At 37.9% G+C, this 17,127-nt stretch overlaps 1 protein-coding gene across 1 annotated transcript in view; it reads right to left on the reverse strand.

Moving 5' to 3' along the window:
- Positions 1-3,408: 3,408 nt before the first annotated feature.
- The window catches only part of LOC119796797, a 30,025-nt gene continuing 16,306 nt past the window's right edge, over positions 3,409-17,127 (reverse strand). Inside the window, exon 5 of the mRNA XM_038305527.1 lies at positions 3,409-3,864. Within this exon, the coding sequence (XP_038161455.1) occupies positions 3,629-3,864 (236 nt within the window). The 3' untranslated portion in view covers positions 3,409-3,628. The remainder of the gene's footprint in view (positions 3,865-17,127) is intronic.

Genomic DNA, 17,127 nt, shown 5'->3' on the forward strand with positions numbered 1-17,127 from the left:
GAAACAAAACAAAAAAAGAATACATCAAGAACATATCTGGCCTTGCTACAGAACTGACCACACCTTCCCATTCAGTTGCCAGGATTTCCCCACTCACCTGTCTCTCTTCCGGTTCCCCCTTGTCGCTGTTCTGCCAGGACCAGATTCCGTTGCATATATTGTGTTCAATAAACCTCATCTGATTCCTGTCCTTCTCTGAGTTTATTTTTTTGTTGGTGCGTCAGAAGCTTAAACTAAGTTGTGACACTGAAACATAAAGCTGTATTCTTCTCAGTTTGCCAATGTAAAGTTATGCTACAACAGCAAAATCTATATAAGAGAAGCCCCAAGATATGTGGTAGTTTTGTTTAGCATTACTTACCCTGATCTTTAGGTAGCTGGTCAGAAATTAAAAAATTTAATATTTTTAACCAGTCATATCTAATTATTTTTAAAATTTCAGTGAGGTGATTAAAATCAGTCAAAAATAAAATGATGGCAATAAAAGAAATTTATTAGAAGACTTTTAAAGAGGAATCTTTGTTGTTTATTCAGCCTTCATCTATAGAACTAGACTTTTAGCAAAGTAGGTCATTTCACTGGGCTTTGGCTGTTTAATACCTGACATTTCCTGCTATGACAACAAGCTTTCTAGGACAAGTCATCCCTCTGAAGCCTGCTTATGGACTTTTCATGGAACTGACAAAAATACTAATTGAACAAGAGCTGATAAGTGGCCGATTTAGCCAATAACAAGCAATTCGAGAACATCCTCCTGCTATTTTTTCAACCTTTGAGCCTAATACTTCTGTGTTCTGGCCCATAGTTTAACCCTTCTTTCTGCCACCTCAGATACACAAAAGATGCCCACTATCCAATGAGGACCAAGGAGGGATGGATGGTCTATACAAGGGGCTGTTTACAATCTTTATTTTAAATCCACCCGATGGCATGAAGGCATTACAATGTTTGAGTTTTTTTTCTTCACAACTACACTGAAGGTTTAATGCAATTCAAATTGTGTTTTTGAATAAACTTTGTAATATAATAACTACTCTTTTAGTTGACCCTCTAAAAAATATGAGATCTGAATTAAAAAGGGTGAAGATGCAATGCAATGTCAACACTCCTTCAAAACATAACAGTAAATCTTTTAATTTAGTGCTTATTTTCAAGCCTCTATTCAGAAACAAATATCAGCTATCCATTATCTATAGAAACACACTACTACTAGAAAACCTCCAATCTAATTCACTAGATATGTAAACAAGAATTGGGAAACTTCTGAGAGATTAATTTGATCAGTTTTGTTTTCCAGTTGCTAAAATAAATTTGCTGATTTTCTAAGCCAAAACAAGGCTTTGTTTTTGGTCCACTCTATAAAACTTTGAACTCAAAACTATTTCTGACATTTTGAATTGAAAGTGCTTCCTGGATGAGAAGCAAAACGTCTTCAAACTTGGAAACAGAGTCTAGCGGATTTTTTTATTTTTTTTTTTTACTTTTTTGGAATGACTATGACCTGGATGACTGAGAATCTTCACCAGCATAACTCTAACCACAATTATCAATATTACATCTGGGAATGAATGCTTTCTCAGATGCTCAATTGTACATCACTGTCACTAACATAAATATAAAGTACGATTTTTTTATGTGTTTAATGTGTTTAAGAGAAATCTTTATAAACTAAAATTGGTTACATTTACAAAATGTATCTTAAAGATTTTTACAGATCTTGACTGGACATGCCAATCATTTTAGGGAGCTTTGTCTTTTGATTCTAGTATGAGAATTTGACTTCAAATTAAAACCTAACCAGAAAGAAATTGGTTGAATTCGAGAGAAATGGGCCCTTATAATGTTCAAAAAGCCAGAATATGACATTGATAGTGGCAGTGAGACGTTAACTAAAGCATTCATCACCATTAAGAGTAATTAACAAAGTTCCCCAGCATTAATTAAGCGGCCTTGCTTTAAGGGAAACTGAGCTTAATTAGTGGGTTTGACAGGATGAGGCTTCAGGGATGATCCATATCCAAAGGGCTGTTGGAGGGGCACGAGTTGCAGAATTTTAAGAGTTTTCTCTAATCTTTCAAAAAAAATGGTGTGACCTTGGTCAGCTAAGAAGATCAAATGTTCTGGTGTTATCCAGTTTGGCACGACTCTAAAACAGTATTGACAGTTATGACAGGCGTCCGATTTTCCAGTCAGCTGGAGGCTCAGACCTTGTCAACTGTCGGAGTGAGAGATGAAGGGTGAATGAGCACAGGAGGATGGTAGAGAGAGAAAGGTAAAAAGGAGGAGAGAAATTATAGGGGTGGTAAAGCAGACTGAAACAGTAGGCAGACATAAAAAAACATGTATATCAGGTCTGCTGAAGTGTTTGTGAAGCACTCTATTGCAAAAACCAGAGGCTTTGAGGATGACAAATCTGTATCCAAAGAATCTGTGATTGGATCAGGGATTAAGGGGCTGTCGTATCCCTGATGGGAAGCAGGCAGGAGACAGACAGACTGCCAGAGGAAGAAAAAGATGGAGGTGGAGAGGAAGGAGAGGTGGAAGGAGGACAGTAAACGAACGTCAGGTTGCCCAGGCAGGGAGACGGAGTGGCAGAGTGGGTGGGCTTTGACAGACACATCTCACACTGGCTGACAGCTCCGTCAATAGCCCCAGGATGGCCGCCATGATTGACAGCTAGCAGGTGGCGCATGAATGGAGTTGTCAGACGGGCTGTCAGTCAAAGTCACATCGCGGTGGCTACAAGGGGCCGGCTGAGCAGGCACACAGCTGCCCAAGGTGATCTTTGGGTGTTCAGGCAGGCTACTGGCACGGTAAGTGGTGGCAGCGCACATCACGCTAAAATTACCATACATGGCAGAAGCAGCTTACAATAGCTGTGTTGATTAGCCCTGTGCTGTACTAGCGAGTACATTAGGTTTAGGCACACATGGGTGGTTCCACTTAAAGAAAAGAACAGAAAGTAGTAAAAACGATTTGAATGTACTATCAATGAATCTCTGCAGCTTTTTCCATTTCCTTGGTTCCCCTTAATTGAGCATTGTTCCGGCATGAGGGCATGAAGCATAGGAGTTAATGGGCAATAATTATATGTGAGAGAGGCTTTCTCCCTGGAGTGAAATCCAGAACAAATGGAAGCTCCGATGTGCAACATTCTACTTCATTACATCTGCTGCGATTAAAGGCCGAACATCTGGCACCACATCCTGACAGATAGACAAGACTTGTGGACTGGAAGGGAAATCAAATGATATTTACAAAAAATGCAACGTGGGGTATTTACTGGATGAAAGAACAAGAGTTTTGGGCCGCAGCGGCTCACCCTTAGCTTCAGACGAATGTAGGACTTTTAAATGCATATAAACACAATCAAAACTGTGGAGACTTTTGATAAAACAAAAGGCACCAAGAACATTTGTTACACTTTCACATCACAATGAACTTTATTATTATAGGCAGCTTCTTTTGCTACAGATAAATACGTACTGTGGCTCTTCAAGTAAACACTGGAATGTACATCAAGGTTGGTCGTTAACATTTTTTATAACAACTTTAATCATCTTAACCCTTTCAGGTGAGGCTAAAACAGTTATTATATCTGTCTGTATCTTCAGTTACTATGGCAGCATCAAGTCCCACACAGCGACGTCACACTGATCTGGTCCCTGCCCGACGCAGAACTGTCTCCTGTTGCACCCAGAGAGAATCTGGAGGAGGTCTGGGGTGTGTGCGAGCGTCGTAGGCGGCGGTCTGGGTAGAGGCTGTTGTCAAAGGGCTTGCGGTGAACACAGAGGACATGGGTCTTCAGGTTTCCTTTCTGGGAGGCACTATAGGGGCAGTACCTGCACTGGAATGGCTTCCGAACTGAAAAAAGGAAAAATACCAAAGAGAGAGAGAGAAAAAAGACACATTAGGAAACAAGTACCCTTCACTGTTTGACATTTGAGCAGAATGTGTCAAATTTACAGTATATTCCGGCTTAAATTCCAGCTTTTTTGTTTTTTAAATAACACAAATTAGAGGAAGATTCTAAGGTGAAAGGAACACGGTTTTATGCATTTGCACAAATAGAAGATTGAAATATTCAGGGTGGATTTGTCTTGAGAATGGATATACCAAAAAACTCAAAAATAGAGATCAGCAGATACTGAATTTTATATGTTATTCTATATTTGCTGCTTATTGTTTGTTTTTTTTTTGTTTTTTGGAGGCTGTCTTTTGAAGCTGTTTGTGCTTATTTTCCCTTGATTTACATCATGGAAATGACAATACAAAATGGTACACTTCAATATATATTAATTTCCTTTGAGATTAATAAAAACAATTTTTTTGATTGAAACAAAAAATAACCATTTGTTAACAAATCAAACAGAACATTGAGAATGGAGAGCAAATGAAGGGAGCAGCAATGCATGCCTTTCATGTGATCTCAAGGCATGACTGTTGAATACTGATGCAAAAAAAAAAAAAAAACTATATCAGCCAAAAACATCAGCCGGCCAATGAATTGGTCCATCTCTAATTCCAGTGTAGCTCTGGCTTTCCACAGTTTCAGGCATTTGCAGCCTCCAACAGGGTTTCTTCTACTTTTTCTATGTATTTAGTTCATTTCCCTTTCCATCAGCTGTTCTGGTTTAATTTTCCCTACTTAAAAAAATAACATTTTCTCTGAAAGATCCTGCCACTACCATGTTTTCACCTTGAGTGGTGTGTTCAGGGTGTTCCATATTGTAGTTTCTTTGGTCACTCAAAGCTTTTTGCTTTCTTACCAAAACCTATTTTTATCTCACCTCTTCTTTCATATACTTGCTTGTCTTTTCATGTCTAATGGTGGACTAAAGAATCTATCTTAACTGTCAACCTCTGCAGCTCCTTCACACTCATTTCCCATTTTATATGAAGGTTGGAAAATTCCACTCCCTGAGGAACAGTTTCTTGCAACCTTTAGATGTATCCTTAGTCCAACACACCTGAATCCAGTAATAAAATGACTAAGAGGACACTAGAGAAATTAACTACATTCTGAGGAGGTAATGCAGCCATACTGGTCCTTGGGAACTGGAACTGCCTACCCTGGATGTTGTCCAAGTCCTGGTAGTTTTAAAAATGTGCCATGCTCTTTCATATTCTTCAATTACAAAATAATGCAATGTCTGAATCCTAAGCTATAGTTTGATAACCAAAGCCTGCGTAGGGGAGCTTCTTGGTTTTCAAGATGGTCTAGCTTCCATTAGGCTTTCTACAAAGATCCCTAAAGCCTGCAAAGAACAGCTGCATCTAAAATGAATAAGTGATCCCTGCCTTCTAATTATGTTACTTCTAAAGGCCATAGTTTTTTATTTTGGGGTATCCGAGTAAAAGAGAGCCACATTTTCAGGTTTTAATTAAAAAAGAATACGAAAACATGCATCATTGTATATTCCTGTAACAGTTATCGATCCATCACACAACATCCACCGATCCATTTTCTTTCATGCTTATCCCTGCTGGGGTCGCTAGGGGTGCTGGTGCCTATCTGTAGCTGTCAACGGGTGAGAGGCCGGGTACACCCTGGACAGGTCACCAGTCCATTGCAGGGCAACACATAGACAAAAAGGACAAACAATTCACACACACACAGTTACACCTAAGGAAAATTTAAAGAAGCCAATTAACCTAAAAGTCATGTTTTTGGACTGTAGGAGGATGCCGGAGTACCCGTAGAGAACCCCTGCATGCACAGGGAGAACATGCAATCTCCATGCAGAAAGACTCCGGGCCGGGAATCAAACCCAGAACCTTCTTGCTGTAAGGCAGCAGTGCTACGCACCGCTTCGCTGAGCAGCCTCCTGCATCACATAACATACCATCAAATGCAGGTAGATTGTATTGGGACAAAATGGTAAAGTTTCAGTCTAACAGCTCTACTTACTTTCTTCACAAAAAGGCAGGGAAAAAATCTTTTATTGGCAAAATCCATGTGCAGTCTTTGCACCTTTCTTTAAAGCTTGCTACATAAATGATCAAATTTAGTCACTGTAATGCAGAGATGGCAAAAGTACTCACTTTCCGTACTTGAGTAAAAGTACAGATACTTGTGCTAAAAAATACTCTGGTAAAAGTGGAGGTACTGATTAAACTTCTTTACTCAAGTAAAAGTAACAAAGTACAGGCTTGTAAATTTACTTAAAGTATAAAAGTAAAAGTAGAAACCACTTTTTTCATGCTGTTGCCTACATTTTAAATGGATGTCTGCCAATAGGACTAGATCTCTGTTGTGTTAATTTTCAATCATCTCGTCGTCCATACTACTATGCTAACGCCACCGCCACCAAGCTGCAATGATTTGCCGCGAAAGAATGCCGCCGAATCTGTCGATTCATCTTGTAGTGGTGCGTCAAATGCAACGTAGATTCCCATCCAATTAGATTGAATTTGGTATTGATGACGTGAAAAATAATAACGGTAACTCCATTGAAATGATTCAAAACTAAAGTAACGAGCCAATTTTTTAAAATGTAAGGAGTAGAAAGTACAGATATTTGTGTAAAAATGTAAGGAGTAGAAGTAAAAAGTTGCGATAAAAATAAGTAGTAAAGTAAAGTAAAAATATCAGAAAAATCTACTTGAGTACAGTAACAAAGTATTTGTACTTCGTTACTTCCCATCTCTGCTGTAATGTATCTTCGGTTATGCTCTATTGCTTAACTCTTTCTATTTCACACTTTCAGAGAGTAGAGGGGCAACATTTAGCTGTTCAGCTATAACTGCTATCAAATCATCAAACCATCTAACATGAATAGTTTTAAATCATGTTTTGAACTCTGCTTTTATGGTCAACTGAATTCTGTGTTTGTAAATCTTTGAAATATAAGTAGCAACATGCCAACAGGGAGAGGAACACAAAACTAAATATTTGATCTTCAACCAGAAAGCCAAAAAGATATATCCAGGACCCAATTCGAAACTCCACCTTCGGTTCAAGGCGGTTTCAAAAAGGAGCCCATCTCTACCACACCTGTTTTCTACCATGGTTGTTTAATTTTTGATCTGGTTAATGCAAAACAATAAAAGAGTGATCAATTGGTTCCCAGAAAGTATTTCTCTAGTAGAAATTAAAAGGGTATGTAGTGTTTTTACAGCATTATCAATCACTTACATGTGTCTAACCAATCAGAACAGAATTTTAATAGTTTTTATCCTCTAGCTGAGCTAACTCTTTCAGATAGAGCAGTATAATTTTCCTGCAGTAACTAAATACATTATAAAAACCAAAAACAGTTTCCTAATTTGAAGGATGCAAACTATCAACCACATGAAAACTATCCTTGTTTTTGGCCAAAGGCAGACTACTTAAACAAGAAACATCTTTTATGAAACTGCTGTAAATCAGGTGGAAGAGGGAAAATATGATACAAGAGGAAACAGGTTTATATCTGCCAAGGATGTCCATGAAATATCTTCCTACTTGGGTGACAATTACACATTGGTGCAACAAAGGAAAGAAACGATACCTTTCAAGGTTCTAGAGTGAAAAATCTTATATACGAGCTGAGGACAAATTAGCAGCTGGCATCTTAATAATAAGTTGCAATTTTGCATCCAATCAAACACAAGGGCAAATAAAGTGATGACAGGCATATAGAAAAAACACCTGGATGTTCTTGCTCACATTTCCTGCTATGAGTAAAAATACACACAGAGACACACGCACACTTCTAAATAAACATACACACACACAAGTGTTGAACTGAGGAATGACAGACGTCTGCAGCTGGGCAGGAATGCATGCCAAAACTTCCTGTCTGTCCACCTCCTTAGTGCCTGCTACATAGTTTCACAGCAAACAAAAGTGAAGCTACATGACGCGGCACACCATGTACCCTAAGGATACAAACAACATACCGTTAATAGCTTCCAGAGCTGAGTGTGGCCTCAGCAAAACCTGTACGACACCAAAGCCTGAAGGTTCAGCTAAGATCAAAACAAAACTCAGCTGTGTGACTCATTTACCTCTACACCTAGACAGCAAAGTGTCCCTGTACACCGCAGTACTATTTTTGAGATGTTACCTCACATAACGGCTTTCTCTTTTCCCCTCTGTCTCACACTGCGGTGTGTTTTTTGCTGTGATTCATGGTTACAGTAAACCATTATGTGCTGATGTCATTTGACTTCACTTCCCAAAAACTGAGGGCTGTCTCAGCCTTTTCACCCCCACCCTCGCCTCTTCCTCTCTATCAGAGTGGAGACAGCTGCATGCGGCTGAACACCCCGCTTTCACATCTACATAAAAAAGGTGTTTATTCGGGGGAAAAAGTGGAAAAATTCACAGAAGGTGTGAGCAATAAAAGGTAATGCCCCATCTGTTGGTGTATAATAACCTGATGGCCGTACAGGACACACACACACATCCACACAGTAGTCATAGAGAGGATGAGATCTGACACATCTGAATATCATCAGGGTGGCAGAGGAGAGTTTGTGTGGAAAGTGTCTGAGTGATAGTAGTAGATAACCCAGGTAGAGCGCAGTTTGCAGCCCAACTGTTTCATGCCAACCTTAACAAGCCTCTGTCGAACAGAACATTTGGGAAAAAATAAACATTTCTGATTCTTCACTTTCATCTCACATTCTCAGATTTCACACATGTGGTTTAACTTAATAAACCAAACGGATTTTCCTTGCATTCCTTAAATACTGTTACTGAATGTAGACAATGAAAGAATACATCTGCATGCTCTCATAAGCTACATTTCTAACAAGCCAAAGGGTCTTATGTCCACATTAGATGCTTGTTACCCTGCTGGTGTCCCCCTCTCTCTGTCGCTGTTACCTTACTTACCGTCCCACCTCGTCTCCCTCCCTCTTTTTCCCCTCTAGAAGGAGAAGGGAGGTCCGAAAGAGGGCAACCTCCAAATAAGTTCCATTAATCACAGGCCAGAGACTAATGTAACTAATATTTTACAATTAGGGAAGACAGGAGTGGGCTCAGAGCCATCCATCTCCTCACCACATGATCCGCTTTTCACAGTTGGCTCAAGCCAGAGCTTCATAGCAGCCGCTTATATTCAGATAAACATCCATGCAAAAGTTTATGTACATGAATGTGCGAACAAATGTAAATGAAGAATGGGGAAGAGTTAGCTTTGTATTTTAACAATAATTGGAGATTTAAGTTGATGTTTCTAAAAGGATAAATATTGCAGCTTTTTAATCAGACTTTTACTTGAACTCTATTAATTCTGTCTTCTATTTATCCCTTTTTAATTTAACCTTTTTCATCTAATTTTTCTTCATCTTCATTCACATCTATCTAAGTTGCACTATGAAGTGCAACTTAGATAGATAGTACTTCTATTGCATTTTGATCTAATGACATATTTACTTGCTGATCAATTATTACCTTTCAAATTGAATCATCAAAAAATAAATATCAAAATTATATTTCATCTTATGGTAAAGTATGAGTACAGTGATTTATATCTAGTTGTGCTTCAGTTTGTAAATGAGTGTCTCTGATTCCTCATTAAATACAGCTGCATCACCTAAGCTCCGGTTTTATCTGACATTTTATCACATTTGCTAATTAGTTTCTATTTTAGTTGGAATAATTAGCCATGTCTTGTTTCCTTTTTGCTGTCTGCATGTTTGCTCATTTGTTCCTAACTGTGCTTTGTGGCATAAACAAGGGTGAAAAGTGGTTCAATAAGAAAAGTTGATTGATTATAGTCAAACTAAATTTAAATCACTGGTTTAGACCTCTCTGTGAGGCAGGGTGTAATATGAAGTTGTGAATGAACTCATTTTTGCTAATGTGTGTATTTTATAGTGTTAGGTGTTACTACATGTACAGTCCTGTATAAATGTAAGATAGTTAAGGGAAGCAACTGTAATCAATATCTGCCAATTGTTCCCCACTTAAATAAGTACCTTAAAATTAAACTCACTATGTATGCATTTCATGTAAGTAAACTGATTTCATAAAAAAACAAACAAACAAAAAACAGAAAAGTCTTCTTAACATAAGCTGATTCATAACTGTAATAGAAATACATAATAATGTTAAAATTACTTCAATTTCATTATCAGGGCTTATGCAGCACTTAACTTTTAGGCTGACTGTTTTTTTCATCTGCTTGGCAAATAAAAACAATGCTTACATCAACTAGTTTGTATGTACCTTAGATTATACTTTACAACCATACTCTTATCATGCGTTGTTCTCTCGTATCATTTGTACCGTCATGACATTTTAATTAATTATGCATGCATCATTCTAAGCTGATTAATGCAACTTTTGGGAGATTCCTTTTAAATTTGCATTAAAATTAGGATTTGAAACCTTTATAACCGCATGATCTGAAAGGAACTTTACAGTTAACCCAAACTACATGCTGAACAGCTGTATGTGCACAGTTAATTATCATATGAACAATGTGGTTTAAAGATTAACCAGGGGGCCTATTTCTAGACTGTGTTGGATGGTTAAGGTGACAAGATTTCTATCTTGTATCATTTTTTTTTTTACAAAAGGTTATATAATTGATGGCTTTAGATTTGAAATGTTATATAATTGTCTATTGATGTTTTTCATTTAGAAATTATTGTTAACATCAAAAGTTATTGAAAGAAATCCTGAATGGAGCATTTTTCTTTTTAACATAGAATTAAAATATATAACAGTTAACTGTTACACATAGGATTAGTCAGTTTCCTTCTTTGTCAAATTTTTCCTGCCTCCCTTAGACCTATATCGATATCAAACATTTATCTTAATAACTAAATATTTTGGTTAAAATTATTAGGGTAAACAATTATTTAAAAAAACACAATATATAAATACATGATTTAATATAATTGTATATTATTACATAATAGCTGACTCTGAACATGATGCCTGCCCGTACATTGTACTTTCTGATTCACAATGACATTTTCTCAAAGTAAATGAAATAAGAATAAGAACATCAAATATTTGCTTGGATCAGACATGTTATTGAAAAGACTTGAAAAGCCTAGAAGGGTCATGGGAAAAAAGTGGCTCTTGGTTCCCTGCTAAGCAGTAAACCAAATGTTGTTCTTCTCCTTCACATATTTCAGCCTTGCAAAAGAGAAGATAAATCACAGATTTTCATGTTGAAATAAATGTTGTATTAAAATATGTTGGTAGTGTCCAGTAGGTGTCAGCAGCCTCAAATGTTTTTGCGTTGTGTTAACTTTCCTGTTAAATTTGTAAAATCCTCTGTTTATTAAGTGTACCCTTTAAAGCCGGGACTTATTAAAACATGTTTTATTGTGTTTAGTATATTAAACATTCATACAAATATTAGTGGATACATATTTAGTATTTTGACTCTGTAATTTCTATCTGAGGTGTTATTTTATAATTAATATAATTTCTTGCTTCACATGGATATATAAATGAGGTTTTAGGCGTGCTTTTTTGGGTTGGGATGAATCTATACACCTGTGTGCTGTGTGAGGTGAGTGTGTTGCGTGTCACAGGCTGAGATAATGACAATGATGACAGTGGCGTGGCCGACGGGGGCCTGAGGAGCTCAATGGTGACGGATGACACAGGCCTGAGCTCTGATGGGACACAGACAGTGAGTGATGACTGCACATCCTTCCCATTGCTCCACCCTTCATTATCTCTATGGGGTGAAGCACGGCACAAAGGCAGGCTAGGCTGGCCTCTCGCTGCCATCAAACGACATCTGCTCACGGAGACGGCCGCACTACCGCTCCTCTTTCACCTCGCTGTCGCTCCATCTATCTCCATCTATGCTGATCTTTCTCACTCCTTTTCTCTTTCCTTTTCTCTCGCTCTCTGTCACCCTCTCTGCGGAGGGTACACAGAGGTCAGACAAAGAGATAATGACTCACCCCTTTCAACCTTTCAAATCAGAGCCTTTTCTTTCTCTCTGCACTCCATGTTCTTTTATTCTTAATCCTTTCTTTATTGATCTTCTCAAATTCCTCGTTCTCATGCATCTGAGAAGTCTGATGTCAAAAGACGAAGCAGCTTATTTGGCTTATATGTTTAGAAGTTCTTTTAAAGTGTTTAAGCAGTTAACATCTTACACACAATAAATAACTTTCATTGCATTTCTATTTCAGTCTAGCTGAACCCATACACTGAAATCAAGAGCTAACTCAAAGGTCCCAGCTGAAAGAGTTTTATTAAAAATTAAAAGAACAAAAATAAGAAGTAAAAAAACATGTTTACTAGTTGCTAATCTTAGAATTTAAAATTGAAATGCTATCTAAATACAGTAAGGAGAGAGTTTAAAGGACTCAAGTAACAGTCTGGTGTTCATATCTTAGAAATCATTTATGTTCCTTTAAGTTATCCCCTAGGGTTAGTTTCAACTTGATTAAAAAAGTTTTACACACTTGTTTTGGTGTTTAAAGACCCTTGAACACACTGCCATGAAAAGTTTTGCAGTGACTTGAGTTAATCCAGCAACAATTAAATCCATAACCAAGTCTGGAAAGTCAAGCATAGGAAACTAAAAGAGTGTCGCCCTTTTCAGTTATTAAGGTAAGGTATTTTGATAATTTAGTTGGTATGCTGAGTGGCCACAACAGCATTTACAGGTATGCTACATACGGAAATAGCCAGGCTAAATATCCATCCAATATCAGCCTGTAAAACTTCCAGCATTACTCAGAAAGATAAAAATCAATCATGCTGTATTCTGAGCTGCACATTTCTTTGAAGCATTTTCTAAAGCATCAGCAAGAAATTACTGTCAAAAGGTATCAGTCAGGGAAAGAGTACCAAAGATCTTCCAATTAGATAAACCAAGAAGCAAAGGGAAACATTATAAAGGAGATACACTACTGACAAATTTTAGGATATCAATAATTGTCAGGAGACCTAAAGTAAGATTAAAGGAGCTGCAGAAATTTCAGTCAAGAACTGGCTGCAAGGAAGGTGTGGCAACAATTTGCCATACTTTTTATACATCTGTGCTATAAGGGGAAGTGGCAAGACTTGAGTCTTAGATTAACTTTTCCCAAAAAGTCCAAAAGGTTTGAAACTAATAGAAAACTACATATGATCCCAAAGTAAACCATACTCATAGCAGCACTTTGTTTTGGGAGGTTAAATGCTACACACTTTTCTAAAAAGCTGAAGATAAAAGAGGAAGTATTGGAAAAGTCCAAAGCACATATTCAAATCAACATTTTTCCAAATGGAATAAAATACAGCCGAGTCAAAAAGCTCAGATTAACCCCCTAAAACATTAAGATCTATTGTAAAATCAAAAGTTTCTGCACACTTATGTTTATTATTTAATTAAAAGATATTGGTATGTTTTTAAACTGTATGTATGGCAAAGAGAGATGGGAAAAAAAGAAAAATCTAGAATTTTTTTTTCTATTTTATCTTTTCACATAATAAAAATTTGTCTTTTTAGGAATGTGTATTAACTTTCAATATACCACATGGGCATTAGTTAGTCATTTTAAAGGTGTGCTTCAGGCTAAATATGGTAAATGTTGCCATCTAGTGGTTTAAGCTCAACAGTACAACACTAACAGACTATTAAATACACGAGGGAGGGTTCGATGAGAATAATGAGCATGCAGACAGGTTCAACCAGAGGTCACCATCTGGCCAATTACCACTGTTGGCACATTGGAGCCGACCCGAACTGTCATCGCAAACACATCACTCCATGTCCAAACTGCCCAGCAATATGTCACCATGCCACTCGACGTGCCATGCAGTATGGTGAGGATGGGGGCAACAGGAGACAGCCCTGTGACAAAGCCACCTGGTCATCACCGAAGACAGGACAGACTGCAGGGCCACCTGCTCAGTTCAGCTTTGGAGGACATTCAGTGGGTTCTCAATGTCAGCCACCCATCTCACTGTCCACCGTGAGTGACAGGTGTTTATTGTATCTTTGACATTCACTTCCTCGGGGAAGAGACAAAAACAATCAATCTGCGGGGAACAGAAGGCGGGGAACACTTAAAATAGCTCACATTGATCAGATTACTGAGAAATATAAGCAACAGTTGCAGCAAAATATGCTGAATGGGGAAAAATGTGGCTTCATGATGCAGAAAGATATTTTAAAGTGAATTGAAACCTGTTTGGCACAGAAAAACCTTGAATATTTTTGCCTTTCTGAATCCTGTGTAATAATTTAATCCAATTAGCATCATAAACAATAAAAAAGAGGGGGGAAAAACAGACAGTGCAGCAGCTATAAAACAAGAGGTGCACGGGAGGGGCATTTCTCTGCATATTATAATAACCATCTGTACAATCAAATAGAAAACTACATCTTGCTGTTAGAATCATAAAGAAAGGGAACAGATGTTAATCCCTAATGGAGTTGACAGGCACTTTCCTGTCTTTCACATGAACATATTGAGTTTCTGAATAAGAGGGGGATCAGAGGGAAGGTGTATCATGTTGCACTCATAATACATGCATATCAAAGACCCCAGCTGTTGGATTCCCTCTCCTGAGAGACAGCATTATTAAATCTGCACTCAGCAAGCATATCACACCAGCACAAGAGCTTAAGCCTCTCCATCAGTGGACTCCATCGGCTTGGCGATTTGTAACCTATCACACAAGGAGATTATATCATCCTTTAAAGTGTACAGCTAATCAGTGCCACACACCTGTGTCTTATTTAGCCTTTATTTGAGATCAGAGTTAAGATCTAGGAAGAGAAGAAGAAGAAAAAAACTCAAGTGGTATAAGTATAGAGGAAGTGTGTTGTTCATAATTGGCATGATTCACACACACTCACACTTACTCTTCACACTCCCGCTGTCAGGGGATGAAGCCTGAGATCCTGCCAAAAACTCTTTTTTGGAGTCGTGTAGCACAGTAGACGTGGCTGGCAATGTCACGTGCTGATGCAGGGCCTGAAGTTTGAGCAGCAGCTAACTAAAGCAGTCTGCTGTGAAGAATCCATCAAGATAACAAGACAACCTAGACAAGCTTTGCCCACTAGATGGCATTGTACTCCTTTGAATCTTGAGCAAGCACTAAAGCATTGTGGCAGTAACAGCTGCTTCCATTGTGTGGTGGCTTGCAAAGTATTTATTCTAATTTAAACTTTAAAATGTTTTATCTTTTTTATGTTAAATCCACAAACTCCAGCATAATATGTTTTTACTACATAAGTTTTTATGTGGTAGAAGGACACACAACAGTTCATTATAGTTATTAAATCTTTAATAAGGCCACATATTGAAATCTGTTAATATGTGGCCTGCATCTGCTTCAAATCCCTTTTTATATAGTATTTAAAAAACTGAGTAAAAGACTTTCTTAAGAAGGAATCTAACAAGCGACGGAGTTGAGTTGATATGTTTTAAATGACAAAGGAACCAAGGGGGAAGTTGAGATTTAATGGTTTAGGTTACAAAATAAAGTTGCATGCTTTGGACATCCCACAGAGCGCTGTTCCAATTCAACGTGTAAAATGGGAGATTATGGCACATCTAAAAACCTACCAAAACATCCCAATTCACATAAACTAATAGACCAAGCAAGATAATCAATAGAAGAACTGCAAACATCAACAGCTCATGTGAAAAAATATGTTAATGGTATAGGTATTAGTGGTCCTTTCTACAAATTAGATCTTTATAGGTGAGAAGAAAGCAGGTGCCCTTGTCAAATGTGACCAAATATTAGATCAAAATGCAAAATGTTGTAGGAGAATAAACTAACAATGCACATCACTATGATTATACCAACCTCCGGCAAAAACCATAAGTGGAGGGGTGCTTTACTTCTGGAGGGAAAAATAAGCTGGGTAAGTTAATGGGAATATGGGTGGTACTACATACACAAATATATTTGTTTTCCCTTATATGATGGAATAGATAAGACAAAAGATATTTGTGTGTTAGAATAGCTTAGTCCAGGGGTAGGCAGCATTGATCCTCAAATGCCACTGTCCTAATTCTTTTCCATACATTTCTGCACCAACACACCTGAAACAAAAGGCTAAATTACCTCCTTGGCATGTCAGGAAGTTTAGTGGAAGCCTGCCACTGGAGCAGGGACGCATGCAAAGCCTAGTCAAAGAATCCAACAAAATTAGATGAAGATTCGGAGGCAAGACTTAAAAGTTGGGCTTCATTGTGGCGCAATTTGTAGTACTGTTGCCTTGCAGCAAGATGGTTCTGGGTCCAATTCCTGACCCAATTCTTGTCCAATTTATGCATGGTGTTTTTCATGTTTTGGTACTCTGACTTTCTCCACAGTCCAAAGGTTAATTGGCATCTCTCTGTTGTCCTTAGGTGTGATTGATTGTGTTTGTGTGTGGTTCTATGTGTCTATGTTGCCCCGCAACAAACTGGAGACCTGTCCTTTCATCCTGTTAAAAGGAGTTTTCCTCTCCACTGTTGCTACAAGCATGCTTGGTGTGAGGGATTGCTTTCGAGTCAATAGGTCGATGTAATCAGCTGGTTTTCCTTAGACAGAAACTTTGAACCAATCTGACTGTATGATCTGTAAGTGCCTTGAGTTGACATGTGCTGTGAATTGGCGCTATATATAAATAAACTGAATTGTCCAGGATGTACCCTGCCTTACAGCCATAGAGTGCCGGAGATAGGCACTAGCCCCACCACAACTCTGATGGACTATGTTGGATGGATGGATTTAAAAGTTGACGTGTATAGATAATATCCAACTGAGCTTTTGACAAAGAAGAATATGAATGGAGGAACGGTGGTGGTACAGGGGTTAAATGCACAACCACGTACAGAGGCTTTGGTCCTTGACAAGGCCATCACAGATTTGAGTCCTGGCCTGGTGACCTTTGCCGTATGTCTTCCCCTTCACTCTTATTCCAGTTCCTTTCTAACTACTTTCAAAAATAGCTTAATAAAGGACACCTAAAATAATCTGAATTAGAATCCATCCATTCTACATATACAGATGTGAAAAGCTTATAGAGACATACTCTTACCACTGTAATAATAGTGTTAAATAGTGACATAGTTTTAACTAAGAGCAATTTCTGTTGGGCTATCACAAAAAATTCTCAAAATGGATTGAATCTTGCGCCTGCAAAGTGACTTTAATCTAAACAAAATTGAGATTGTATAAATACATCAAGAAGATTTTATATGCTTGATGAGTTTAGAGCT

The sequence above is a fragment of the Cyprinodon tularosa genome, unplaced genomic scaffold (genome assembly GCF_016077235.1).
Source record: "Cyprinodon tularosa strain WSP-4 unplaced genomic scaffold, ASM1607723v1 ctg56, whole genome shotgun sequence".
NCBI lineage: Eukaryota > Metazoa > Chordata > Actinopteri > Cyprinodontiformes > Cyprinodontidae > Cyprinodon > Cyprinodon tularosa.